Source organism: Spermophilus citellus (assembly GCF_964194105.1).
Source record: "Spermophilus citellus genome assembly, chromosome: 1".
NCBI classification, from domain to species: domain Eukaryota; kingdom Metazoa; phylum Chordata; class Mammalia; order Rodentia; family Sciuridae; genus Spermophilus; species Spermophilus citellus.
The window spans coordinates 34,404,322-34,420,569 of NC_138182.1; the positions used below are offsets into that span (position 1 = coordinate 34,404,322).

The window sequence follows — 16,248 nt, forward strand, 5'->3', positions numbered from 1 at the left end:
ATGTAACTACTGCTATGTTTTCAGAGATAGAAGTCTAAAATCCGTGATATTAGTGACTTTGGGGCCTCGTCTACCTTGAGAATCTGAAACCAGTTTTCAGGCAGTTCTTTGGACAATAGCAGCTTTGGAGGTCCCCAGTTTGCGGAGGGAGACGTGGAGCTGAGTCGGGAGGGGCCCAGACGCTTCCTCACTGGTGAGGGCTTGGAGCTACTCCGCCAAATTGGCGTGGGGTGTCCGCCCAGACCTACTCCACCATGTAAGTCTTTGTTTTCTAGGCGCCCCAGTCTCTGATTCTCTACCGGATCCTAATTCTCTCCCTCGCTCTTTCTCAGGTCGAAGGTTTCCTTTAAGATTACGCTGACGTCGGACCCGCGGTTGCCATATAAAGTGTGAGTAGCTGTGCCGCGGCGAGGGCCTGTGGTCTGGGCGAGCAGGTGCTGGGCTGGACACTGTCGAACTTTTCCAAGGTTTCCCACCCTACGCAGCTTGCTTCCCTTCCCTCCCTATGCCCAGTCCGTGCCCTTCCAGGAATCCTTCCCGCAGGAACCCTAAAGAAGAGGTCCCCGCATGCTCCCCTGAGTGACAGCTGGGCCCTCGCACAGGGGTAGGGCTGCGTGACTCTAGTTTATCCGGATCCCCTTTGGAATTCCTTTGGTGAACGAGAGAGCGGGAGGATATTTGAACAAGGCTCTGGTCCTCTTGAACAGCCCCTCACTCCTGGTGATTGCAAAGTCCTAGAGCCACTTTGGCAGCTGTTAGAGGAAGTTAGGGAAGACTTCCCAGTGCAGACTCTGAAGTTACTTGACTGCTTGTTAAGTTTTTTATTTTGTTGTGTATATGACTCAACAGGATATCACAAAGTAATTGAGCCTCAAGCCACACACTTCCTGTGTTGAAAGTTAATAAAGAACGTAAAATATTAATTTCAGGTACTGTCTTACAGGTTACTACATTCTCTCCTTCCAGTTGATTTACTCTAATGTCTTATACAAGACTTTTTTAATCCACTGATGACAGTGGCTTTTTATTCTATCACTCTCCACTCCCCAGTGCCATATCCCACTTATTTTTTCCTTATCCAGCTTATAGTTTGTGGTCCATTTTAAAAATCATTCCCTTGCAAATGCCCTCAATTCTGATGTCCCCCTTTCTCTTCCTGACATATTTTGCTTCATGAGACCAACTCTTAACCATTTTCATTTTCTATTTGTGACTGAATATTCCTGGAAAAATACATAATTAAGCTTATGTGCTTTATATAAAATTAATAATGAGCACTCTCCTGTATTCCTCAAGCGTGCTCATTTTTCTCTTATTGCCAGAAAGGATTTTATAAAAATTTCAAAACTTTCCACAACTCCTTTTCCCTTTGCTATCAAGATAATAGAGGAGGAATTCTCTCATTTTTACCATCCCCTCATCTGTAAATTTACTACGAACCTATAAAACCATAGTGTCCTCTGTGCATTTACAGTCAAAACATGTCTACCCCTATGAAAAGCTGCCAACTTGGAAAATAAAACACATTGCCACATTGGGTAAAATAATGTTTAGATGAAAGGCAATAAAGTGGACTGAGGAACAAGAAGAGATTTAAACTTCTTGAAATCTGTCTCTAGAAAGAATTAGCTGATATGTTAAACTTAATTGTATCAAAAAAGGTAAAATACATAAATCTACATCTGTGGTCATTAGCTTTCAATTTTAAAGTTTTAAAAGTTTTCAAGTGGGTAATTGTTCTAAGGCTATTTACTTCCTTTTTTTAAAAATTTTAGAGTCAATGAAAATAGTACTGTAATCAAAACAAATAATTCTGAAACTCAAAAGACAGCTTTGTCTAGATCACTTACAAAGGAAGAAATAAGAAAAAAAGGTTCTTGAAATAAATCCAAGTTTTTAACATTCTTTAATTCTTCTTCCAGACTTAGTGTACCTGAGAGTACACCTTTTACAGCAGTCTTAAAATTTGCGGCAGAAGAAGTAAGTATGGAAATTGGAATTATCTTTATGTAATACACTTTGGCAATGGCTTTCAAAAATTTTTTAGTTTGTATGTATTGTGACTTGGCATTTCCCTATGGGTTCATTGTTATGTTTGTGATAACAGAGAAAGTTAAGGCTTACTTTTAGACCAAAAAAAATGAGTTGAACAAATTGTCACACCAGTTTTATGCAACTGTTAAAAACTGTAAGGAGAATTTTCCTTGAAATTGAAGGTAGTGAAGATATGTAAACTTTGAAAAAAAAAACAACAACTTTATATCACTCTAAATTTTGTACACTAATTTTTACTTGTTTTGATTCTGGAATTATATATTTTTAAAAAACATTTTTATCATATTTTCTAAATCTTATGCCTGACCTTGTAGATTCTGAGTAAAATTGTTTTGAAAAGTGTCTAGTTTTAAAAGGTGAAGTTTTTAGCTGTTGAGAAGTAAAAAATTTTTCATCCATTATCAGAAACATGTATAATCAAATTTTTGGATGTGACTCATGGAAAAGTAGAAATGGCACTGAAATGTAACTTGGGAGTCTGTAGATCTCTTATTTTAGTTATATCATTAAGTAGCTGTATGCTATAATAAATCCTTCAGTTCCTTTCTTCTCCATTTTGCTGGTGTGTGTGTGTGTGTGTGTGTGTGTGTGTGTGTGTATGTATGTGTGTGTGTGTTGGTTCCTCCTCCCACCTTCTTTGCTGTAGATCAAACTCAGGGCCTCACCCATGCGAGGGAGGCTCTTTACCACTAAACTACATTCCTAGCACTCTTTCTTTATCAATTTGTAAAATTAGTAGTGAATGCCTGTCCTTCCTATCTGACTAAGTAATTTTGTATAAAGATATAATACCTTTTACCAAAATTTTATGGGTAATTAAAAGTTTTAGATAGGTTCAGAGTAACCCAAAGCCAAATGTTTTGGTCTTAGGAAAGTATAGTCATATAAAAATGATGTTAATAACTAAATAAACAAGAAACATGATTAACTTATAACCCTTCCCTGTATTTGTGTGGTTATTGAGAAGTCAGCCTACTAGTTACTGCTCTTAGCTCCTAAACTAATGTTAGTTTACTAGCATCATTTGTTCCTTACTTAGAATTAAACTACAAAGTTTTATAGTCAATTTTGATTTATTCTTTATGCAAAAAGAGTAAGTAAAATAAGATGAGACACAGATCTGAATACAGGATGTTATAGCTTTGCTGCATGCATCATTTGCAAGAAATATTCCCTGTCTTGGGCATAGTAGGTTTCTGATTTAAGAAGCAGATCTGTAAAAGTTATAATAAATCATTATTATTATAGTATATTTTTAGTTATTTTATGGTGTATCTTTTATAATTTTAATACATTGTTATAACCTTGGTTTTCTCAGGAAAGTAGAAGAAAATCCCAAGGGACATATAGTAGAAAATAAACTAACAACATTCACTCAACCATATATGTTAATTAAAGTTTTGATGTAGCATATAATTATGAATTGTGAGTATTACATGTTTTGAAAGAATATGACTTCAGGCAGAGGTGAGAAGGGCTCTCACAGAGAAGCTAATAGTCCAGATTTAAGTCCCTAATAAAATTATTTTAATAAACAATAACAAAATTTCCTATTACATGACTTGGAATTAACTTCACTGAGTTGTCAAAACCTCAGAAGAGCTTCTTAGCATCCTAAATTAAAAGAATTGTTGAATTGGAATAGAAAACAAAACTGAGAACATTAAATATTGTATCCAAGAGAAAACATGACAGTAGTGTAAGATCAGAAGATTACTTATTGTATTTGACATCACTAGTGACACTCAGCCCAGGTTTCACCTTAATCATTGCTTCTGTATTTTGGAGAAGAGACAAACTGTGTTAATAGTTGCTTTTGGCTTTTAAAGTTTATAAAATACTCAGCCACTACAAAATGTGATTTAAGAAAATACACAACGTATGTTAAAATGGACATGATTTAAGAGTTGAGTCATGATTTAAGAGTAAGTAGAGTAATTGAAAACTTTGTAGGATTCTTTGAAAATCTGAGTTGTTTAATAATTTGGTATTTGATCAGAGCTTTATTAAGAGTATTGCTTCAGTATAAATGTTTTTCAAACTTAGTGGTCACCAAACTGAATGATAATATTCTATAAAACTAGTCCATACAGACATGCTTAATAAATATTTGTTGGATAAAATGAATAAACTATAAAGACATGAACACTTTGTCAGCTCCAGGTCTCTAGAGCATTACAAGATGGACTCTCCCTTATCTACCAATAAGTTCCATGCCTTATCCTTTGATTCAAAAAGCACATCTTTTTATAACATCTCTGAAATAGGTCAGGAGTGTCTTCCTATCGCTGTTGCCCATGTAGCAGTCACATAATTGTCTAATTGACATTACCTGTACCTAACTGAACTTCATAGTTATTTCCTAGCAACATAATTGGAATATTACAGTCCTTTGAGATATACATCAACAAATCATTTAAGGAGATTTTGAGGAAGGAATACGGGCCTTGGTGGTTATCTAAAAATCTTCTGGAGGTACTCCCATTAAACACAAGAGAGCATCTGTTTGAAACCTGCCATTTCTATGAAGAAATTACAGAAATATTTTCATCAACTATACTTATTATTTTGCTTATGTAGGAGAATTATGCATGATAAAGGTAAAATGTCTAAGCCAAAAGAATAGGCCTTGATTGGACCATAGATTGACAATGTTTTCTTTTGTATGGTATATAAATAAGGAATGTTTTACAATTATTGGTCTCCTTTATGTGGTCAAATGCATTATTTAGAGTACAGGGCTTTTTATTAAAGCAAATTGTGCTTGCTTTAATGTCACTTATTCTGAAAGATTAATCACATACATTTTGGGATTTTAGAATTGGTGATATGTATCCCATCCTTGTTATTCTTTGGTAGTTACACATTTTTTTAAATTTATTTCCTTTTTCCCTTTTAGTTTAAAGTTCCTGCAGCAACAAGTGCAATTATTACTAATGGTAAGAATTTACTTTAAAACTATTACCTCAGAGATACAGATATTGTTTAAAAGAAATCAAATTAATTAACAATAACTTATATCCAAAAAGCCCAAATATACTAATATAAATGATAAAGTTAATGGTAAACTATGCCAGGATTATTGTATCAGAAAATGCTGTAGAATACAGGAACTTAAGCAAGCATGTTCTTTTACCATGCCTTGCTTTACCTTTCCTGGTAGAAAACTCTTCCAGATTTGTAGTATTTTATCCATTTAGGGATACAGTTTTAAAAATTTGAATATCTTTGAATACTGATAAAAGTTTAGCATGATGGAACTATTCTTATGATGAAATAATAGAATAAGAAAATGGGAGTGAAGCTTGCGTGGAGGGTTTAATTGTCTTTCAAGTATACAGACTAATATAAATGGGTGAGCAAGTGGTTTATGTCCAATTAGAATACTAAGAGAGGTGAGTTTAAAGTATGGTATCATGATGTAACTTAGGTATATCAGAATTTCTTACTATGAAATATGCTGTAATTAAATTGAAGTGTTTCTGTTTATAAGAAAGTTTTCCTACTTTCTGGAAAGTTTTAGGTTCACAAATGAATAACTCAAGAAAATATTTTGAAACTTTCAAATTGTAATTGGAACTTGAACTAAATGACTTTGTGTACCCTACCACCCTTAAGATTTCATATCTCAAACCAGAATGGAAATTATTAATGGCATACCTAAGATGCCTTTAGCTTTTTAGAAGAATTGACAAACATTTTTATGCTTTGTAGCAAACCAGAATTAAAAAATTGTGTCTTCCATAGAATTTATTAGACTCATCACATTGACAGCTATTTTTGTTTAATACAGCAATGTACATAAATACATAACAGTAGATTTAAACAGGTAACTTACCTGGAAGATTCTCAATCATGTTCTGGGGTTTATACAGCAGCACTATATTGGTAAATCTCTTCTGGTTCTTTAGAAATAACTTACATGACTTTATAACTTGTTTTCTAGATGGAATAGGAATAAATCCTGCACAGACTGCTGGTGAGTATCTATTTGAAAATCATGAAGTAGGAGTGAATTATATGTCTATTGATGATGAGTATTTAATTCATTCTAATTAAAGATTTTCAATAGGTTGTAGCTCTTGTTTAGGGAAAGTTTTTAACTAATACATAACAAAATGTATGAAGGTAAGATTGTACTCTCATGGAAATGATAATTTTGGCCTCTTAAGGTGGTTGTGAGGGAGCAGGTGTTTAATGTTTGCATTATGCATCCTTAGCATACAGTAGGTCCTAGCTATTATTATTTTATTTTAAAGAACATAGTCATTTACATGTAACAGGGTTGAGTCCACACTCCAAACTTCTAAACTGTTACACATAATTCAGAGTGACACATTGATGTTCTAATCAACATGCAAAGTAAAAGTCCTTGATAAAAGTAGTCTTAAGCTTTATTAAAAAAAAAAAAAAAAAACTTTTATTATTTCTGAAATATGTTCTTTTAGGTTAACCACCTAATTTTAATGTTCTGAAATTGCATATGATTTAATATAATATAACCTCATTCTTAAATAGTAGTTACTTTTAAATTACTATATTCTAAGGTATTTTTAAATTATAATAAAAAAATTTTCCTTAAAGACCACTAGTGAAATTTAGCCATGTAGAAAGTAAGGAATGATATAAAATTGTAAATTGTTAATTGAAAAGGGCTTTTATTGAAAATTGTGAGGCATTTTATTATATACATGTATTCAAACTTAGTACATGAAGGTTTTGTCTTATTCCGGAAATTTTGTGTAGCATATGTTAATTTTAGCTATTACTTACTCTAGTATTATGCTTATTATATTACATTTCAAAATTAATTTGTGTATCTCACTGGACATGAAGAAATCTCAGTGAAAATTGACCCAAAATAGATTCAGAGTATCTAGATTTTTGTAATTTATGTAACTTTTGTCTCGTGATAATTTAATTTTTTTTCTGTCTTTAGGTATTCTATTGTGTATTAAGTCAAGTATTCATGATGAAATTAATTCTTGTTATTTGCAGATTGTTAGTATTTTCATGGCTAGTGTTCTTATTTAAAATTTTAAAGCAAACATTTGTTGATTGTAAAGCTATGGGAAGAATAGGAACAAACTTAGAAAGCTTGGAATTGAGCCAAGTATGATGGTACACACTGGTAATTGTAGCTACTAAGGAGCTGAGAGGCAGGAGGATGGCAAGTTGCCTCAGCAGTTTAGCAAAATCCTGTCTCAAAATTTGAAAAAAAGTGAGCAGGAGTACTGGGGATATAGCACCTTGGTAGAATGCTTCTGGGTTCAATTCCCCAGTACCACCAAAACAAAAAAACAAAATATTGGAATTGGATTCTGATGTTACTTGATCTTTTGCACCCACTTTACTTTTTAATACACTGTTTATTGTATGTAATAATCGTTGGATTATTAAGATAACTTGTCAATTTGTCATTTTTAGAAACCTAACTTTATGTTTTATTTTTTTGTGTAGGAAATGTTTTTCTAAAGCACGGTTCAGAACTTCGAATTATTCCTAGAGATCGTGTTGGAACTTGTTAATATCTGCTACTTGGAACATACAATTACTTTTCAGAATAAATATTGGTATTTTTTGTTGTTGTAAATTTGAAATCAGGCATTTAGCGTACTACGAAAACACGAGAAGTCAGTGAAACAATGAAAAGTGGACTCTTCTGGTCCCTTCTTTGTTCATGATCTTCATGTGCAGAGGGAATGCTTGTGAGTAGCGGGAACTGCCACCACAGAAGGTCTTAGAGTTGTTGATTGCTACCTCACAACACAAGTACGGAGTTCATTTGTGAAAATGGATTATCCAACTGTGTTTTTTACCTGGATGATTCTGATAATTCTTTCTGGAGAAGTTTTGGAAAATTAAAATTTACTTACTCTTACATATTTGTATTTGAATTAAAAATGTAAAAGGAAATGAGTCATAGATGGAAGTTTGCTAGACAGCATCTGACTTACAGACTCATAAATAGTTTGATTTTTGAGTGTATAGTTTGTGATGATGGTGATAGACATATCAATGATGGTTAACTGTCTTGACTTTATCATTTAGTTTTGTAAATTTTAGACTTAATGTGTCATGTAAATTACATTTAATTCAGTACCAGAGGACCAAAAATCTTACTTTTGATCTAACCTTTATGTATATAAAGTCACATCCCACAACAAATAAGTCTTTTAACAGTCATCTTGGCAGAATCCAGTATATGTAATAGTGGGAATTGACAATGCAGTACAAACGTCCTTTACTGAATTATGCATTTCTGAATCAGTCTTGTGTAGAACAATGTTTGAGACAGAAATCTTCTAGAAACCATTGTCCTTTGGAGGATAATATTTCCAAATAACTTTGAAGAAGAGAGTTTTGTTGCAGAGAAAATATGAAGAATACAACAAAGTTTAAAGATATCAATTGAAAATTCCAATGAATTATACTTATTGAAGACCTGACTTTAAAAAAGTGCTAATATTTTTCAACCAAATGGATAAGAAACCAAGTAAAGAAAGATGAGAAAGACTGGTTGACAAGGCTTTTGCAAGGAGGAAAGCAACAAGTACCCAGGGAAGAGGAAAGTAAAGTGTCACAGAAATAGCCAGCTGGTTGGATAAAGCTGTGGAGGGTATGTTGGAGAAACCTGAAAGTGAAAACAAAATATTTGACTTAATCTAAGTAGCAGAAGGCAGTTAGACAGAGGGCCTTGCCTGCATACAGATTTCAAAGTACCCCGTATGACAATTCAGAGAATATAATAAAAAATTATACTTGATCTTACAGAGGATATCAGTATCTAGGTACATCTTGAAAGATAAAATGAAGGCTTTTAGTGATTCAGAATCATTTCTTGACGTGCTGTATTTTGAATGACAAACTCCCTAGAGGCAGGGCTTATCATGTCAGATTCTTTCTAGAGCTGAAAGTGTAGTAGACATTCGGTAAATACTTGGTGAGTTATTCATGAATAAAGTCTAAGACCAGTTTTTATCTTACCATGTTTCAGTGTCTTCCCTGTTATAGTTCCTAGGTTTGATGGGGAAGAAATAAATACAAGAAAATACAACTGAATCATCTTAAGGGTGACATCGGTAGTTTAAAATATTACCAAATATTATTCACAGATTTAATGAACAGCAGGATTCTGAATTATCAAAGTAAGATTTTTTTTTTTTTTTTTGCCAAGTTAAAAAAATATACTCCTAATGTTTGGAATTTCATATATATTTTTATATATAAAAAAAAAACAGTGTTATGATGCTTAAAAGCCCTTATTTCTTATAATTGAGCATAAGTTAACCAGAAAGTTATGAATAACTATTCCCTGAATTTGGGGCTTAATTTAAAATTTCTTCCATTTTGCTTCTAATACAAAAAACCTTTCTGTTGTTTGCTTAGATAAGTTTATTGTGTTCTGTGCCATAAAGTGATTTATTTAATACTTTTGTTCTTCAGTTTTGAAAATTAGATTGCAGTTCTCAAAAACCTTTCATTGAGTGAGATATTTTGTTACTAAACAATTATGATCTGTAAGCTCTTTGTGCAAAATATTTTGAAGTATTGTACTTTAGTTTAATTAATAGTCCATAATTAATATCTTATGAAAATACTTTTGTTATACTGTAAACCATATTGCCTATCCTTATTTTATTATTAGAATTCTTAATCAGCACACCGGTTGTGCCAGTTTATTAAAAATGTAATTTAAAAAGCAAAGATAATTAAATACCATAAATCATGAATAAGAATGTATATTTCCAAGTGTCAGTTTATTTTACAAAATAAAAAATTAAAACTGAAGAAGGGGTGATAGTAATTAACTGTACTGGTAGGTCCTAAACCTGGGTGATTATCAGTCATGTAGGGAATTAAAAATACAGATTTCTGGAAACCACCCATTAAATTCAAGTTATTAAATCTGGAATAGTGTAAAAGAACCTCTTATAAAAAGTTCTGGTGATTTCTTCAGTGCAGGTGATTTTAGAATTAATAAAATCAACCTTTTTACTATCTACCATACATTTTTACCCAAGGACTTGAAATAAATTGGAAGAACTAATATACTTTAATGTAGTGACTCTAAATTAACTATATTAATGTTCTCAGGGCCATTTGTAAAACCACAGGAAACATGATTTATCTATGGATTATATTGTTTGAAGGATAATTTTATTTATGTTGTCTCATTCTTCAAACTGCTAAATTATTGTCCTCACTTTATAGAAGAAGAAAGAGGCTTAGTTAGATTGAGATTTGAAATTTGAACCCTTGTTTTGACTTTGACATACTGGGAGAAATTTATAGTATTCATTTCTTGTAATATACTAGAGCTGTGTTGAATTAGGAGTTACAAAAATTACAAATGTTTAAGTCTTAAAATTATATGTCAGTACTAAATACACATGTAATAATAAGGAACTATATTAATTTTTAACATAGTATGATGGTATAAATATAAAGTTCTAGGGCATTAAATATGAACTAAATATGAACTAAATAAATAAAAATTATAATACTGATAGTACTCCGTAGGTGGCCTTGTAGAAGTAGGAACTGTCTCTCTCTTTTTCTCAGCCCCATCAGACCATTTGTTTTTTTAATCTTAAGTATCACAGATTTAGCTGTGAGACTACTTCCCTAATAACCCACTCTTCCCACCAGGTTGTTGTTCATAAGCCCCTCTAGAATACAGAAATTCTGGAATTGTCCTCTGTTGGTTAATGCTAGAGATGGATGAAACATTATTTAAACTGGGACATTTAATTAGACTATTATTGAAATAAATATTCTTAAAAGGCTCGCTCTTAACATTCACATCCTGAAAACTGTCTATATACCAGATATGTTTTACTAATCATGATTCCTTTCTCACTATATAAAAGCAAACAATTACCTTAATTCTAAGCCACACCCATTGTTCAATTAAAGCCCTTTTTATATTATTTAAAAAGCCACTGTTATTCCCATTTCTTCTTTCACAGTTGCTATAATGAGCTTTTTGACCTGATTGTGTACTTCCCACTAAAAAGTTCTGCTAAATAAAAACGCATACTTTCTATGACACATGAGGCCTTTTGGAGATGTTACTACCGCTTTCCTGGTTTCCTTCTCTATGCTCCAGCTACATTCAACTGCAGATGATACTTAGTATTATCTTAGTGTTAACAATGATACACAGTATCATTGTTGTGCCTGTTCTTAGCATGCAGTGCCTTTACTTTCCCATATGTGTACCTGGAAAATACAGAACTCATTTTTCAAGTCCGAAAGCCATTGAACCTGTCTTCGCCTCTTCTAAGCAGAGTTAGGAATTTAACTATGTAAGCAACCAGTGTATTTTGTACATTTCTTTATTATAGCTCTTATTAAATATAGAATTATTTGTAAACTATAAATTTTATATAAGTCTAAGATCATGACTGAAACTGGGTTTCAGAATTGCCTTGCTCATAACAAATACTTTGAAAGACTACATAAAAGAAAGACAAATATACTAGAAATTGAAATTATTTGTATTTTGTCCATAGTAACTTCTTTAGACAAGATATTTAATCAACTAGTATATTCATATTTCTATTGAGGTGGAAATTTACTCTCACTCTCAGAAATGAACTAATGAGTTAAAAAAGTACAGAGTATTCTATCATTTTAAAAATATATTAGCTATAAAATATGCTGGATATTAACTACTGAAGGCAAAATATAACTAAGACATATTTCCTTTTCTTGGACTTCTTGGGATTTATCCATTTCAAAAGCAAAAAAAAAAAAAAAAAACCACTATCTGGTAAAGGAGTCATAGACATGAAGACATATATCAGATGCTTCTTTATGTACTAAGTACAGGTCACCCCAGGCCCCAGGCGTTTCACATGCATTCTCTCATTTGATTGATCAAATGCTCGTGTTTATTTCTTTACTGTTAAGGGAGCTGAGACAATTGTTAATGTATTCAAGACTTGACTATAAGGTTTATATGATGATAACCACACACAATCATATTTTACATCATTTTTCATAGAATTATATTTAAATGTTTCAAAATGAGCACATCTGGAAGGAGCTTCATAGATTGCTATTGAACATTACTATGATCTCACTGTGCTTGGAAATTTTAATAGTAACTACATAAACATTGGCACTTACAGATTCCCTCTTAGTAAGCATATTCATTTATATACCACAGTTGTGAATATTTGAAAAGTAGGTTTATGACCTATTCTCTGCTTTCCTATATAAAATGTGCTTTAATTTTGTCACTGGATGCAAAACACTGGCCAAGGTTGGCAGCAAATGTAGAGAGCCAGTGTTTTGGCATAGATATCTGATTTTCTGGCAAAACTCTTTTAGCAATGTAAAAGCTGTTATTGAGAGCATATTGTGATGATACATCATGTCAATATTTGTTTGGCTGAGTAACACTTGGATTTAATAAATTCTTAAATGCACAGTTTACAACTGATGAGCTGTTTTAGAAATCAACTGTATGTATTGTTTGTTGTCAGTGCCACAAACATTTTGACAAGTCTTAAATGGAGTTGCTAGCTTCTCTGAATTTTTAAGATAAATGTATGGACAGATTAGGACTTTTGTAGTTATTCTCAGATGCCCACATTATGTAGGAATGAAACATAAGAAACAGTGAATGAATACATGGGCAAGCTACAGAGATAAATTACCAAAAGAGAATCACCATGTGTTTGCAGGAAGCTACATCCTTGAGCCTGGAAAGACTATTTCTCACAACAGTGGGAAATGAAGGCCTTGGACAGTGTGGGCATTGTGATCTCTGGTGACTTGTAGTCAGTTCCACATGCTTAGTAAATTTAATCTTGAATTTCTCTAATCCTACCATTTGAATTTGAGTAGGGAGCAAAAGAAGTAAGAGATTTCCCTCTTAAGAGATTTCTGAGGGCTTAATTGCAGATGCTTTGCAATATGGAAATAGTAATATTCCAAATATCTTGACTTAATTTTTAAATTATACTAACAAGTTATTACCTATGAAAAGATAATCTCTGTATTTCACAGAACCTTTTGTTTGGGGAGAGATCCTCTATAATGTAATCCGCCTCCCTGTGATTCCATAGAAAGATATATTTTTGAAATCTTTATTTAAAAATATTTTACAGGAACTTTAATGAAGCAAGCCAGATTCCAAAGATGCCATCATCTTGCTGTAAACAAATAAATAAATATAAAATTCCAATCTGTTATCCCTTACCTTTTGCTTCCTGCTTTTCATCTTCATCCTTACTTGCATGAAAAAGACATCTGTCTTGTTCTGGAAAGTTGTTAGATTTTCATAAAATGCACTTTCTTTCCTCCATTTTGAAGCATTTTTTAAAATCAACTAAGTCAGTATTTGGCATTGTAACCTTATCCTCAATCTGTCTAGACAGACTTTGCATTTCTTTGCTTTTTGAGTGTGAGATATTTTTTTTTAAACACTAACTGTAATGCCTGTTCTGGTTTCAAACAGATCTATACATCATCTCATAGTCTACTTGGCTATACTACTATGTAGTAAATTTAAGTTAACCTTTGCAATCACAGGACGTGAAGAGCATCACAGAATAGAAAAGGTTTTCCCCATATTATCATATGCAACTGGACTTTAGTTTTTTAGTAGATACTTCTAGATGTATTCATAATTGAGGATCAATAAGAATTTTGTGTCAATGAAATATATAGTTCAGTCTTCTCCGGGTAATTAACATCATCTCTATTTTCATGTGTTTCATGTCTTGGAATAAAATTAGTTAATAATTAACTTGCAGGGGTCATATAATTAGTGCCAAGTGAATATGACAGATAATGTCACAGTGATTCAAAGAATTATTGAAAGCTGTGCTGTTATAGAAGATTTAGCAGCAATGAGGATAATTTGAGCAGGAGCTTAATGAGAAGACATAGACGAAGGCACTCGTGAATTAGTCAACAAGCATACTTTGAGCACTTAGATCCTGGACATTTTCTGAGCATCAGTGATAGAATAATGGAATAAAGTGTCCCTGCTCTCATGGAGCTTGCAGGACAGTGGAAAAGAAATAGTGAATAAATAAACATAATGGCAAGGGCTATGATTAAAGAAAAAAAGTCAATGTAGCATTTTAGTTAAGGTGATGAGGAATAGATGCAATTTTAGGTAAGATGAAAAGGAGTGCCTCATGTGAATGTGGGAGAATAATGTTCCAGAGAGTAGGAAAAGAAAATGCAAGCTGCCTGTGGAAAAAACTGCATTTGGTAGGTACTTAAACGGTATATGTGGATCCTTCCTCTTGGCTCCTATAGTACCATCTTGCAGGGCTCAGAAGGTATCAATTTGAGAATGTGAAAGAAGCCAGTGAAACTGGAATGCATTTGGAGAGGTAAACTGAGTAAGAGATAAGATCACAGAGAAAGCATGGCACCAGAACTGTAGGAACAAAGCTGGGTTTCAGAACTCCAAATAAAGAGGTTTTTCAGCAAGAGATAATGATGAATTTGACCTGAGTAGTGGGAAGGACAGTTGGCTCTGTAAAAACAGGTTCTCTGTCCTCAGATTCAACCAATTATACATCTAAAATATTTGGGAAAAAATTATTTTAATATGTACACTTTTTTTCAGTGCTACTTCCTAAGCAATACAATTCTACAACTATTTGTATTAAGAATTGCAAGTTTTGTAGAGATGATTTAAAGTATGAAGGAGAATATGCATAAGTAATATGCAAATGTTAATCATTTTAAATAAGGGGCTTGAGCATCTAAGGATTTGGGCATCCATCAAATTCCTAGAACCAGTCCCCCATGAATAACATGAGCCCACTCATTGATTCCTGTTATATCATCGGTTATAGACCTGAATGAATTTACCATTGAATATTGGATATGAGAGAAAAAGAAGAGTAAATTTGTATTTACCATTAGGGGCTGAATGACTAACTGGATGAATGGTTTTACCATTGGTGCGATGAACAGGTTTGGGAAAAGAACATCTTGGAAGGAGTGGCAGGGCTAATGTCAGGAGTTTGTCTTAGATACCAAAGAAGGTTATACACTCTTAGTTACAAGCTATCTATTCTTGGCCTTAATACCCTCAGCAACTGACAGTATATAGGTTTAACTAGACTTTTAACTTTGAACTTTTAACTGTTCTTTTTAAATGTTCAGAACCATGATCAATGTTTTCACCTTACTTTAAAAATTCCACTAAAGTTACTTAGTTGGAACACCTAAAATGGCTCACAGTATAAAAACTTGCCTTACTACTACAGATTGTCTTAAACCTTTGTAACCTGTGCACCTGTATTCCTGACAGACTGTTTGATAGATTGTTTTAAACCTTTGTAACCTGTGCACCTGTATTCCTGACAGACTGTTTGACTCAACACTCTCAGATTTGGCCGAGGTCTAGAAGAAGCCTCAAAAAATTGGCTGCTCTTTGGAGACTGGCAACTGAGTTTTCAGACATCACTTAGGAGCAGTAATTGTCATTTTCCCTCTTCCTTTTGCAACCAATAAAGGCTGTTCATTTCCCCCCACCTAAAATTACTAAATGATCAAATCATGTTTTATTTATTTTTTGACATGGAGGAATACACCTGCTATTTTGAACCTTAAATGTAAAAGTCTTATAAAATCACTATGAGTGTTTCTTTCTGCAAATGGTAGCACACAGAAACAATTTATATTCATGCAGCTTTTACTATGTATCAGACACTGTGTTATGTTTTACCTTTTTATTTAATTAATATAGTCTACAGCTTGATAATATTGTCATCATCACACTTTAGGTAACTGGAACTTTGTAAGGAACTTTGTAATTTTTCCAAGGTTACACAGCTAAAATAGACAAGCAAAGGTATAACTCAAATCTTGCCTGCAGACTTCAGAGACACCCCCTCTCAGTCACTACAATGCATAGCCTCTTTGGTAAGTTAACCTAGTTCAAAACCCAGAAAGATACTGCTACCCATGACATCAACATCTGCCTATCTCTCTTACTTTCTTACTCTTCTTGACCTACTCTCTAATCCTTTCATAAATCCTAAAGCCACTGAGAAAGGAAGGCGACATGGTGCATCCATATTTTCTCATGGTGGCTCATATCTATCTATTTGGAGTTCTGTCATTACTTTATTCAGCATTTATTAACTGAAGACAAAAATATTAAATATCTCTGCTTATTGCTCTTAGGAATCCTATGCAGAGGCTTGG

General features: G+C 33.0%; 1 protein-coding gene across 1 annotated transcript; it reads left to right on the forward strand.

Annotated features, from left to right (window-relative positions):
• Positions 1-131: 131 nt before the first annotated feature.
• On the forward strand, positions 132-15,609 carry UFM1 (ubiquitin fold modifier 1). Its single transcript, XM_081287210.1, has 6 exons — positions 132-256; positions 333-389; positions 1,923-1,980; positions 4,955-4,994; positions 6,002-6,034; positions 7,516-15,609. Coding segments are annotated over exons 1-6 (258 nt in total). The 5' UTR covers positions 132-254; the 3' UTR covers positions 7,584-15,609.
• Positions 15,610-16,248: the final 639 nt, after the last annotated feature.